The following is a 13,111-nucleotide window of genomic DNA, read 5'->3' on the forward strand; positions in this document are numbered from 1 at the left end:
AACATAGGGAAATGTTCTCTTAAATATGATTAGGAGATGTGATTAGGAGATGGGGAACATTCCATGTGCACTGTTGGGCCTTTCAGTGAAAGAAGAGATGAGGAAAGGTATCAGGCAGAGACACGAGGGGGGGGATTGTACGGGAAAGATATAAAGAAAGGATCAAAATGTGCTTAAGATCAGTCACTTGTTCTATACAACTGCAATATCCTGATTTACTTGTGTTATGGCGCAGGGTGACAGTGCATTCCTATACACTAAGTCCCACTAAGTTCAGTGGAGCTTACTCCCAAATAAGTGGATATAGGAATGCTCCCTGAGAAAGGTGACTCCACTTCATGCAAGAGTTCTAACAATGTATCGATCCAAATTTAGGGCATAACTCGTTAGGAATTTCTGCTGGGCAAGCCGCATTGACACCAATGAGAATTGCTCATTCATTTTAGCCGGGCTTGTGCAAAGGAACACCTTCATTGGGTTGTGCCTGCCATTCTCCTTAGCACGCCTGTTTTAAAGTGTCCACTGGCCCAAAGTATTATTTAAAGCTATTGAAGCTGAGATGTTTCAAATTACTATAAAAAGGGGAAAGAAAAATAAAATTCTGAAAACCATTTTCTTACTGTACATACAAGCCTCCTTCTCCTGTATATTCTGAAGATATAACCTTATATTTGGTAAGTGTTTCTTGTGCTATTTTATCACGTGATCTGTTTATAAAAATATATATTAAAAAATTTAAAAATACAGAATATCTGATTTACTTTTTACACCCATGTCATTGTATGGTAATGTATATAAAAATATCCTTGAAGCTGACCACCTTACCTGTGCAAATTCAAGATCTAACAGCACAGGGCTGAATCAGAGAGTTGGCGGGTGCCTTGTAAGACACCTGTGTCCACATCATACATTTGAAGAGCACTACTTATTTCTACTTATTATTATTATTATTACAGAATCCTGGGAACCGTAGTTTAGGCCTCACAGAGGTAAATTCCCGGCACCTTCAACAAACCACAGTTCCCATGATTATTTGAAAAGTAATGTGCTTTAAATATTTGATGTGTATGCAGCCCTCGTCCAGCCTACTGCTCAATGTACAGCATCCCCAGTAAAACAGGGCCACATCACATATTGCACAAAACATTTATATAAAAGGGGGGAAAGGAGGACTTCCTGTGCTAGAAAGAACGTGCAACTTCCAAATGAATGTCCATGCATTGGGAAACACGCATCTGTGAGCATCACATGTGATGATACACACATTGTTTCATGGGTGTAGCCAGGATTTTTGTTGGGGAGGGGCAGGCCTTTTGTTGGGGAGGGGGCAGAACCTCAGTTTGTTATGTACCTTTATTGATTTTTATTGATTTGAGGGGGCAGCTGCCCCTCCCTGCCTACATCAATGCATGGTTTGCATATTATTGCCTACACAAAAATGTGTACTGTAGGACTCTCACAATGACAGTTGTTCCCAGTCTGCATAAGGGGGCACACTAATGCAAGGGGCTAAAGGGTTCCTTGCAAAATTAAGCCACTATTTTGGATGCAGCATTTCCCCGATATGTCCCCCTGGAGTGTTGAAGCCCTGTGAACATAGTAATAATAATTTATTATTTATACCCCGCCCATCTGGCTGGGTTTCCCCAGCCACTCTGGGCAACTTCCAACACAATATTAAAATAAAGTAATGCATCAAACATTAAAAGCTTCCCTAAACAGGGCTGCCTTCAGATGTAGTCTAAAAGTCTGGTAGGAAGCCAAGTCAGACTACTGGTCCATCTAACTCAGTATTGACTACACTGACTGTCAGCAGTTCTCCAGGGTTTCAGAACTGTGTGACTTGCAGTCCTACGCCTAGAGATGCCGGGGGATTGAGCCTAGGATCTTCTGCATACAAAGCTCAGGCCTTTCCCCTCCGTGCAGCGTTGATCTCCCACTCAGTCAAAATATGGGCAACAGAATATCAGGGGAGAAAAGGAGAACCAAAGACTCCTTGATACAGGTGGAGCAATAGGGGACAGAGATGGCAGGAGGGAAGTGTCCCAAAGCGTGACCATTGCCCAGAAGCAACTGTAAGAGGTACCTTACAGCTTTCCATCAGGCTCTCATCCAGTGTGGTGGCAACCATTATACACGATAATCTTTATTGTCATTGTCCCATACAGAACAACGAAACTACCAATGAAACCCAGTTTTAATCTGGGGCGGGGATTGCATCCAGGTACCAAAAATGTGGGAACTGTAAAACCAGTGAAAACCAATTTCATACTCCGGATGGGGTGATTCTATTTCAAGGCTTGCATGTTTTTCAAAGAAAACCTCCCTCCAAAAAGAAAGGCAGCATGTCAGGGAGAACGATGCTAACCCAGACCACTCCCTGCTGTGCTAGTTTTCTACCTGCAGGATTAAAAAAACATAAAATACACGGGAGTATTGAAAAACGCGATTCTCCCCCCCCCCCCGCGCCGCCCGCGATCCTGCGGGAAAACGCAGTCGGGGGCGACGAGGAAGCCTCTCGCCCAACGCCCCGCGGGCTCGCAGACGAAGGGCCGAGAAGGCGGCGCGGCCAGGGTGGGGGGCCGGCAGGCGGGAAGGCAAGCAAGGGCGGAGCGGCCCGGCCGGTGGCGGAAGGGGCCGGGCGAGGCGGGCCGGGTTTCCGCGGCGGAAGGAGAGGCGGCTGCCTTGAGCGACGGAGGCCCCGCCAGGAGTGGCCGCGGGAGCAGCGATCGGTGAAACCGTTGGCCTGGCGGCCTCGGCCCGCTGCCAGGTGAGCTGCCGCCCGTTTGCTTTTGCTTTTTACCTCAGCGCCTCGCCCGGCGCTCGCTCGTGAAAGGCTGAGGGAAGCCAAGCCAGGCTGGGTAGGCCTCGCGCGGGACTAAAACTGCTGCGTATTTATATATGCAGCGCATCTTTTTGAGCTCCCGAGACATGTAAGGGTGAGGAAATGCTAGATTGAATACATTGCATGGCGGGTTTGGTTGTTGTTGTTGTTTTTAAATTAACCAAAGCTCAGTTTTAAAGCAAACTTTAATCTGTGGTGTTGGCTTTTTTATTTTATTTTATTTGTATTTTTTTGGTAATCGTTCTTGCTTTCATTTCCAATACGCAAAAAACCATTGGTCACAACGATATAGGGAAAAGCGGGGCGGGGGGGAGGAGAGAGGAGGGTCGTGTTACAACAAAATAGCATTATAATTCCATACTATTGTTCTTCATAAGCGTGTTATCCAGTAACAGTTTTTTCCAAAGGAAACCGTGAGAAGAGGGCGGCTGCTGGTCGTGTTGCTTTAATTTGATGTGTTCAGTAAACGGATGCCAAACTTCAGAAAAAGTTGTGCTTTGTTTTTTGATAGTGTAGCATTCAGGTATAATTTGTTAACTTTCCATTAAAGCAGTGGTCCAGATCTTATGATTTTTCATCATAAGGAGACTCGTGTTACTTAACGTTTGCTCTGCATTTCTAGGCACGGCTCCACAATTTAAAGCTTCCTGTCCAGGCTGCAAAAACCTGCTCTTTAGTGCTGAATCGGAGCAAATCCACTTAAAACCCAAATTGCCGTTTGCTCCGATTTGGGGGTACAGATTGGGTTTTCCTGGGGAAAGTGGCAGAGAGAAAAAAAGTGCCTGGACGCAGACCAGGAAAGCGCAGGGCAAAAGGTTAGTGTGGATGATCCCAAAAATACATGTGCTATTAACTGTCAGTCTTGCCAATTAAAATTGATCCCAACCAGCAATATATTCAACTGGGGTGGCAATGCTTGTTTTCAGCCCTCGTTTCAAGTGAGGAAAAGGTGGGATATTCAGTAAATAAATAAATTACCTGCTGCCTTGCAGGACATCTTTGGGAAAAGAAAAGGCCAAGGAGTAAACCCTACACAAATCCAGAGTGGAGTCCCTAAGGCGGTTGGTTGGATGTCGTCTTGTACACTTTCTGGCAACTCCTGCAGCCAAGCTGGTGCCAAACGTATTTCTCTGCTTCTCTTTGGACCACATCAGCAAGGCAGAGAGGGGGGTCTTGTCCTCTGGGCAGTCCAGGACCTCCATGCACACTGCCCAGGCTTGTACCCTAGGGAGGTCACTTTGGTGCTGCAAATGCAACAATAAGAATTGGGGGGGGGGGGCAACAGTTATTAGTTGCTGGTCTCTGCAGCCACGGCAGGTGCTGTGATTCTCCAGCAGTTTGACTTCACCCCTGGAGGCGCACTCCATTTCTATTGAGACAGATGGATGACAACAAATAAATAAAACATGAAAGACATTAAAACATTTGCCTTTAGTGGTGTGTCAGTTTCTTTTATGCAGGTTCTTCTCAGAAGCAAATGGCAACTTCTACAATGGTGGGTACTGGTCTTGCTTCAGTGTCCAAGGCTTTGAGAGAGATGTTTATTGCTTAACTAATTCTCTCTCTCTCTCTAAGTGTGTGTGTGTGTTGGTCTGCATCCTGAACAATTCTGTCTTGTATTTCAGAACTTTGCTGAATTTCTTCAGCCAGAAGCTATCCTGGAAGTGAAAAGTTTCTGTCAAGAGTCTGCTTGAATGTAGGAAAAGAAGTGCTTGATGGTTTACAAAGAAATTTCCACACAAGGTAGACCTAAAGCCAAGTAAGCTTTCAATGCAAATTAGAACAGCTTGCAACTAACTCTGGAGTTGTAAGCATTGGCTTTATGTGATCACTTCATGACATTTCCTTGTGTTAAGAGGCTGCCCGTTTCTGGGTAGGTCCTTATTTCAAGTGCTGAATATTCCTTTTTAAAAATGAAACTTTAGTGATAAGGAGCTTGAAAGACTGAGTTTAATTTTGTGAAGTTGTCCATCAAGATACAGCTGTAGACGCTCCTGCTCTGTGATCATTGGGAGATCCCTCGGAACCACAGGGAGCCCCTCAGAAGGCAGCCATGGAGAAAATGGCTAGAGTGACCACTGCCCTTGGTGGCAATACCATCACTGGACGGACCATGTTCTGCCACCTGGATGCCCCTGCCAATGCCATTAGTGTATGTCGTGATGCTGCCCAGGTAGTGGTAGCTGGGCGTAACATCTTTAAGATCTACTCTATAGAAGAAGACCAATTTGTGGAGAAGCTGAACTTGCGTGTTGGCCGCAAGCCATCCCTGAACTTCAGCTGTGCCGATGTGGTGTGGCACCAGATGGATGAGAATTTGTTGGCCACAGCAGCCACCAATGGTGTCGTCGTGACGTGGAACCTCGGCAAACCATCTCGTAACAAGCAGGACCAGCTCTTTACCGAGCACAAAAGAACAGTTAACAAGGTGTGCTTCCACCCCACGGAGGTGTACATGCTTCTCAGTGGCTCCCAGGATGGCTACATGAAATGCTTTGACCTGCGCAAGAAAGATTCTGTTAGCACATTCTCAGGTAAGGAGTCATTTCTGAATTTGCCGTGCCTGACTCTTAACACTCTCAGCAATGGTCAAGAGTACCTTTTTCTAGTTACACCAAGTCAAAGGGCAGTGCTATGAGTTTGTTGGGGCTGGGCCGAAAGCAAGATGTGACCAAATTATTGAGAGAGAATCTGATTTGGCCCTTGAGCCTGAAATCTGTTGTGCTAGAGTATGATTACAAATGGTGAGTGTCATCTAGATGAGCTGCCAGATATGAAACTTGCTAAATATGCTGTCTGTTGCATTATCTTTCAGGTCAATCAGAAAGTGTCCGTGACGTCCAGTTTAGTATACGTGATTACTTTACCTTCGCTGCAACCTTTGAGAATGGAAATGTTCAGCTGTGGGACATCCGCCGGCCTGACCGCTATGAGAGGATGTTCACAGCCCATAATGGGCCCGTATTCTGTTGCGATTGGCACCCGGAAGACAGGTGTGGACTGCAGGGGCTAGAATTCTGCACTAAGATTTTGTTCTTTGTCTTCAAGCATATCCTCATCTGACTTTATTCTTGTGCACACTCCTTTTTTGCCTTTGACACCATCTCACGTTGTGCACTAGGATTCTCTGTTCTGTAGCTCATCTTTCTTTCTCTGTTCCCTGCCCATGGAACATTCTTCCTTCTTAAATATGCAGTTTTCTCCTCCTATTTTTAAACATTATTTTAGACAGCCATGGAGAAGTTACTGTTCTTATGACTGCCTTCCTCAAGTAAAAATCTTCTGTGCAGTGCTTTGTTTTTAAGCATTATATTATAGAAATGCATCTTAGAAAACTCAAAGCTCTTTCTCCAAGAGCTTGTTTTTGTTAGTATGCTGTATAAATTATTTTCCTAAATTTGAAATTCTAGGCTAAGAACTGCAGCACAGGTTCCTAACTTGTGGCCCTTCAGATGTTGCTGACGTCTAGCTCCAGTCATTCCTGACTAGGGGCCATGCTGGCTAAGGTTTATGGGAGCTGTAGCCCAACAGCATTTTGGGATGTATGAGGGTTTTGTCATGCAGATAAGAAAAGAAGACACACAGGTGTGTGAGAGCAAGGATCGGGATGTGTGCTCACCCCACCCCTCACTGTCACTGATGACCTCACTATAAGCCCTCAGGAGTAGAGACACGGGGGCTCCAATTCCCATCAGCTCCAGCCAGCATGACTGCTGGTCAGACATGATGGGAGTTGTAATTGAACATATTTGGAGGGCCACAGGTTAGCCCCTCATGCTTTAGCAGTATTGTGAGTTGGTAGCTGGGTATACGGTTAGTATAGATCATGTATAAGAAAAGTGGTGGTTGCTGAACTGTTTACTGGCCGCTTAAGCTTCTCTTCTCTTCATCTAGGGGCTGGTTGGCCACAGGAGGCCGAGATAAGATGGTAAAGGTCTGGGACATGAACACCAACCGGGCCAAAGAGATATACTGTGTGCAGACAATAGCCTCTGTGGCAAGGGTCAAGTGGCGGCCTGAATGCAAACACCACATTGCCACATGCTCCATGATGGTGGACCACAACATTTATGTGTGGGATGTACGTCGGCCTTTCATCCCCTCTGCCATGTTTGAGGAACACAAAGATGTCACCACAGGGATTGTGTGGCGTCATCTCCACGATCCTTACTTCCTCCTGTCTGGCTCTAAGGACAGCACTCTTTACCAGCATATCTTCAAGGATGCCATCCAGCCTATTGACCGGGCTAACCCTGAGGGGCTTTGTTACAGCCTCTTTGGGGACCTGGCTTTTGCTGCCAAGGAGAGCCTCATCTCCTCTGATTCTAACCGTAAGCGTGATCGGCGCCATCCTATCTTCTTCAAGCGCAAGCTAGACCCCACAGAACAGTTTGAGTTCATCTCCTCTTCCAGTGCCCTAAGTGTATTTGAAGCGGACACAGAGTGCGATGCTGGTAGCATGGACTGGTTTGTGCGGACCGCCAAGCAGTATGTGCTGACAGGGAGACCGCTGGCAGAGCTGTGTGACCATAATGCCAAAGTAGCCAAAGAGCTCAAGCGCAACCAGGTAAGGGCTCCCTTAGTGCAGGAGTTATTCGCTTATACTTCGGTAGATTTGGGGAGGGGGCTACAACATATCCTAGTCCCAATGGGCACCCAGGAAGGAGATGCCATGGTTGATTGTATTGGAATCCAAACCTGCAGTAACTTTTACTTAGAATAGGCCCATTGAAATGAATAGTCAAGACTAATTTTAATTCCAGTGAGTCTGCCTTGAGTGCAGTTGATGGAGGGCCACAAGTTTCCCATTCCTGCCTTAAGTGGCACAAGCAGAATGTGTAGTGAGCAGAAGTCTATACTTGTAGTATTTTATAAGAGACCTTAGCAATCCAGAGATATTATACTTCCTACCAGTTGCCAATCAGAAGGTCAGGGGTTCAAATCCCCACGACGGGGTGAGCTCCCATTGTTCGGTCCCAGCACCTGCCCACCTAGCAGTTCGAAAGCACGCAGTGCAAGTAGATAAATAGGTACCGCTGCGGCGGGAAGGTAAACGGCGTTTCTGTGCGCTGCTCTGGTTTGCCAGAAGCGGCTTAGTCATGCTGGCCACATGACCCGGAAGCTGTATGCTGGCTCCCTTGGCCAGTAAAGCGAGATGAGCGCCGCAACCCCAGAGTCGTCCACGACTAGACCTAATGGTCAGGGGTCTCTTGGTCTCTTTACCTTTACCAGTTGTAGAGGCTGATGTTGCATGTGTTATTCCTCTGCTGTGAACTAAGTCTCAGCCCTGAAATTCCTGAGAGACAGCTAAGAGTTTCCTAGCATGTAAAGAGGAGTCCAGGGCTATGTTCAGCCCCTCTCCCATAAGACATTACCTGAAATTGTTGTGGTGTGTGGTGGCCTCCAGCCCAATACCTCACTCTTCATGTATCATTTGCCTCTATTCCTTTTCCTTAGCTGAAAGACGTGGCTGTTGATAGTTTAACTCTTTCTGTTCTTTCTCTTATTTGTCAGGTTGCTCAGACATGGACCATGCTCCGAATTATTTACTCTAGCCCTAGCACTGTTCCCTCTTCAAACCTTAATCACAGCATTGGGAAGAGTAGTTCCAGCCTTCCACTCATGAACAGGTAAAAAAGGCTTCAGCATCCTCGATCTTAGTTGTGAGATGGGAGGTAGAATGTTGACTGTGGCAAATGTAGGTGGGCTGGTTGCATGAGAGGTCTTATTTACACATTACCAACACCATTTGCATTAGGTAGAGTATTCATGTGGATAAAAGTGAGAAGACTCGCATTTCCACTCTTGAGCTCTTGGAAATAGGGCATACTCCAGGGCAGAAAAAAATGCACCTTGCTGATAAGTTCAGAAGTGCTACTGGTCTTTCAGTAGGTTCTCATGTGAGCCGTGAGAAAAATTGAACTCAAAATCTTAATGATAGAATATTTGTATGGTTACTTGGTTACCAGGAATTGCAACCAGTGGGGGACTTGGGTGCCGGGATGTAGAAGGGAAGCTGGAAGCATCAGGTTTTACCTGGGTGTAACACAGATTTGTGTTTCCCTTCCAGCTTTAACTTGAAAGATATTCCTTCTGGGATAGGCAGTGAGTCAAGGATGGAGAGGAGCAAGGGAGAGAACCGACCTGAAAACATCCTCATGGATTCTTCCTCCACACTGATCAATAACGATGGTGAGAATGGTGACATACCTCTCCCCCAACGCTGCATAGAAACCTAAGAACCGTTTCTCACTTCCTTCTCTGCTTCCCTCTTTTTTTTACTCTTGGATGTCTAGAGAACGAAGAGACTGAAGGCAGTGATGTCCCTGCAGATTATCTCCTTGGGGATGTGGAAGGAGATGAAGATGACCTGTACATGATAGACCATGAGAATCCTCACAGTGAGTGTATATACTCTTGAGAACTGTTGGTCCTTCCTGTTCCCCTTTCTGTGTTGGGTGGAATTATTTATCTTTCCCCATCTGCCTTCCCTCTCATGGGTCCATGTTTTCTTAACAGCTGAGGAGCAAGAGTACATCCTTCCCCAGGAGGCCTTCCCTTTGCGTCATGAGATTGTGGACAATCCCTCTGCACTGGATCACTTACAAGACAAAGCAGACTCCCCACATGTCAGTGGCAATGAGGCAGAGACTGTGTCACTGACACCTGTGGAATCTTTCTCCCTGATCTCCATCTCTCACTCTCTGTATGACAGCCGTCTGCCTGCTGACTTCTTCAGCCCCATTGTCCGTGACATGTTGCTCTTCTATGCTGAGCAGGGGGATGTCCAGATGGCGGTGTCTGTACTTATCGTGTTGGGGGATCGTATCCGGAAGGAGATTGATGACCAGGCACAGGTACCTCCCTGTTCTGTATTTTAGGATTAGGATTGGGGGTCATAATTACCAGATACCTGCTGAAAGCTGCACACTCAATAAGGAGCCCATCCCAATCCACAAAAACTCCTATCCTGCTGCGCCTCCTCCTAACTGTTGCTGCCTATTCACTTGCCCTCCCCAAGTGAGCAAGCAGCAAGAGATACAAGGAGAAGGAGTAGAAACCTCTGCACAACTTATCCTCTGCCTCTATCAGAGCTGGTGCTGATCAGGCACAGAAGGAGAGGCATGTGGAATGGGCAGTGGCCCTGAGGAGGTCTGGGTCTGGTGAATGCCTGGATGGGAGTCTGCCCAGAATCCATTTATACTCCACTTTGAATTCCATGTTTACTGAAAGGCAGCAAGTGTGTGAAATAAAATAGCTGCTCTTCATGTTAATGCTTGTGGTAGTATATTAAGTGGAGTTGGTCTAGATTGTCTGGCTATCAAAGCACACCTGCCAGTTATTTCCAGTATGATGGGCCAGGGCCAACTTAAAAATATCCATCTGCAGAAGAGGAACATGTAAAGATCCATATGAATTTTGTGTTCTGTTTCACCTGCATTAGAAGTTGTTCATAGACTTGAGTGCATCTTTAAAAAAAAAAAATGATGAAAAGGCAATATATGAGTATTTCAATAAAATAAAGGGTTTGAGTTGCAAGGGACGGGTTGAAAGAGATTTCTGGAGACGAATACTGTAAGTGACTTGTGTGCAATGCCTTAAAACCCCACAGGAACACTGGTACACTTCATACATTGACTTGCTGCAGCGCTTCCAGCTGTGGAACATCTCCAATGAGGTGATCAAACTGAGCACGTGCAGAGCCATCAACTGCCTCAACCAGGCCTCCACCACACTGCACATCAACTGCAGCAATTGCAAAAGACCCATGAGCAACAAAGGCTGGATTTGTGACAGGTGAGAGGCCTCTGCAGAGACACACTATGTGCATGTATGCACATATAGAGGTTTTAGTTTTGTGACATACTGAGAATAATTATATGAATCTGCCTTATTCCAAGTCAGACAATTGTTCAACTGATCTGAAATTGCTTACTCTGGTGGCAGTAGCTTTCTGAGATCACAAGCATGGGTGTTTTCCAATCTTCAGGACTGGGGATTGAAACTGGGATCTCCTGCACCCAAAGCATCTTAAATTATCTTCCCTCTTTTAAGTAACCCTTCGCATACATACTTCCTGATAAATAAAGCTAGAAGTGATTTTGTTTTCCAGGAGCTAAAAATCATTTTACCACCCCCACACTCTGATTACATGAAGGCTTTTGAAGCTAGGTGTGCCTTACTCGTTTTATAGGAGATCATATGATGTGACCTATGATAGTCGACTGATTCTTGAAGGATGTAAAAAATGCCAGAATGGCCAGTTCTGGTGTTTTATTTTTAAAAAGTGTAAATTTACAACACAGTGTGCAGAGCCTCACTGACTTTACAGATGCGGAATGGACAGTACAACAGTGAGAGGTTGTCATAACTTGTCAGCGCCCAAGCAAATGTGTATATACATCCTTTATGCACAAAGCAGCATAGGTCATTTTACCCAGAACCTCCCATCACACCTGGCTGGTGAGGCCATAGGTAGCAGTTATCCAAGGCTTACAGATAGCTCCCCTCTCTGGGCCGAGAGCCCAGCATTCCAGGGTCCACAGATAAGCATAGCATTAAAGCAAGCCAATTTGCATATATCAGAGGAAGTGAATATAAACATACATCAGCTCATTATTGCAAAAACGACCAATTAATTGTAGCGTTATCTCGACTACCAAGATGGTGTTTGCAGAGCTTCTGGAACATCTCGCCTTTGGTTCAACACAGTGGTGTAGCAAAAGTGTTTTTAAAAATTCCTGGGAAACAAAATCACTTCACGACTGCTTACATCCTTTTTCATGCAGTTTAAGAAGTATAGTGGAATACAGAAATTTAGAACAGACCTCCTCAATTTATGCTACATCAAGCCAACAGAGACATCCCAGGGACCTGATTACAATGTGGTCATAAGAAGGCTGCAAAACATAAGTTTTTTGAGCTCCTGATGGGCTCCTATCCATTCATGACTGATGTGCTGGTTCTGTGGGTCAGAATGGATCTCTTATCTATACCTCTTGCGAACTTTATGCATCCCAATAATGCACCTCCCAATAGTGGTGAAAAATGAATTGGTGTATAATTTCAGGTGAGCCATGCTCCTACCAGCTGCAAAGACTACAACTGCTTATCACATTCTATTTATTTTTTGTATTTCTTACAATTATATCCTACTTTTGCTCCAAGGAGCTTAGGCTGGCCTGCATGTTTCTCTCTCTCTCTCTCTCTCTCTCTCTCTCTCTCTCTCTCACACACACACACACACACACACACGACCATGCACCATTTTATTCACGCAACCCTTTGAAGTAGGTTAGGATGAGTGAGCGTGATTGACTGAAGCTTCATGGCTTAGTGAGGGACTTGAACCTGGGTCTCCCTACTCCTTGTCCATCAGTAATCACGTTAGCTCTCATTGGGACTCTTATGTTCCAGGATCTGTGTTGCATTTGACTGCTAAGATAAGTCATTTTCTTCTGGTTGATTCATTCTGTGGTCTCGTTTCAGATGTCGGCAGTGTGCCAGCATGTGCGCTGTGTGCCACCACGTAGTGAAGGGTCTGTTCGTGTGGTGCCAGGGCTGCAGTCATGGTGGCCACCTGCAGCACATCATGAAATGGCTGGAGACCAGTTCCCATTGCCCTGCAGGCTGTGGTCACCTTTGTGAATACACCTGAACCTAATGGGAGTCTTTGTCCGCTGGAAAGCAAAACCTTGACGCACTGGCTGCTTAGAACTGGCACTGAGCTCTGTTTATGGAAGGCATTAGAGGCATAGTTGCACAAGAGAACTTAGTGAGTAGGATACTGTGAAGGAAAGGTGACCTTCGTTACTTCACAAAAAGCAGTGAAACTTTAAACGCTCAGGCGATTCTTCTTGAAAGCTTCTGGTCACTTACATCCTCCCCCTTTTTTACTGCTGCATAATATATTTTTTTTTGTTATCACGATTCTGCACAAACCTACTTCTTAATGAGCCAAGATGGCACCATGAGACACTTTTGAGTTTCATTCCACTTTTTATACTGAATTAAAAGAACACAGTGAACTTTACTGCTTGCTGCTTTCTATAGAGTTCCCGAATCCTTTTGCATAAATGCTCCTAAAATTAGTGAGCTATGGCACAGCATCTGAATTTCTTCCTCAAAGAGGAAATCTCTTTCCAGGATATGTATTCAGCTGTATAATTTTAAGCAACATTTAAATTTCCTGCTCCCCGATGCAGAGCATAAACCACTGGCCAGCAAGGGAATACTATATTTGTTACCACTTTTAGAACTTTGTAG

The 13,111-nt window shown here is 45.5% G+C and overlaps 1 protein-coding gene across 2 annotated transcripts; it reads left to right on the top strand.

The window, feature by feature from the left end:
- The first annotated feature begins 2,624 nt into the window (after positions 1–2,624).
- WDR24 (WD repeat domain 24) lies at positions 2,625–12,878 on the top strand. Of its 2 annotated transcripts, none has more exons than XM_080981958.1 (10): positions 2,625–2,770; positions 4,471–5,379; positions 5,661–5,838; positions 6,740–7,412; positions 8,360–8,475; positions 8,916–9,037; positions 9,142–9,246; positions 9,365–9,702; positions 10,458–10,642; positions 12,335–12,878. In XM_080981958.1, the coding sequence occupies exons 2-10, from the start codon at positions 4,899–4,901 to the stop codon at positions 12,501–12,503; spliced, it is 2,367 nt and encodes a 788-aa protein (XP_080838084.1). In that variant the 5' UTR covers positions 2,625–2,770; positions 4,471–4,898; the 3' UTR covers positions 12,504–12,878. The 2 variants fall into 2 exon arrangements, with proteins under 2 accessions (XP_080838084.1, XP_080838085.1); XM_080981959.1 differs by lacking the exon at positions 2,625–2,770 and adding an exon at positions 2,822–2,939.
- Positions 12,879–13,111: the final 233 nt, after the last annotated feature.

The sequence above is a fragment of the Podarcis pityusensis genome (assembly GCF_964106645.2).
Source record: "Podarcis pityusensis genome assembly, chromosome: 14".
Lineage (NCBI taxonomy): Eukaryota > Metazoa > Chordata > Lepidosauria > Squamata > Lacertidae > Podarcis > Podarcis pityusensis.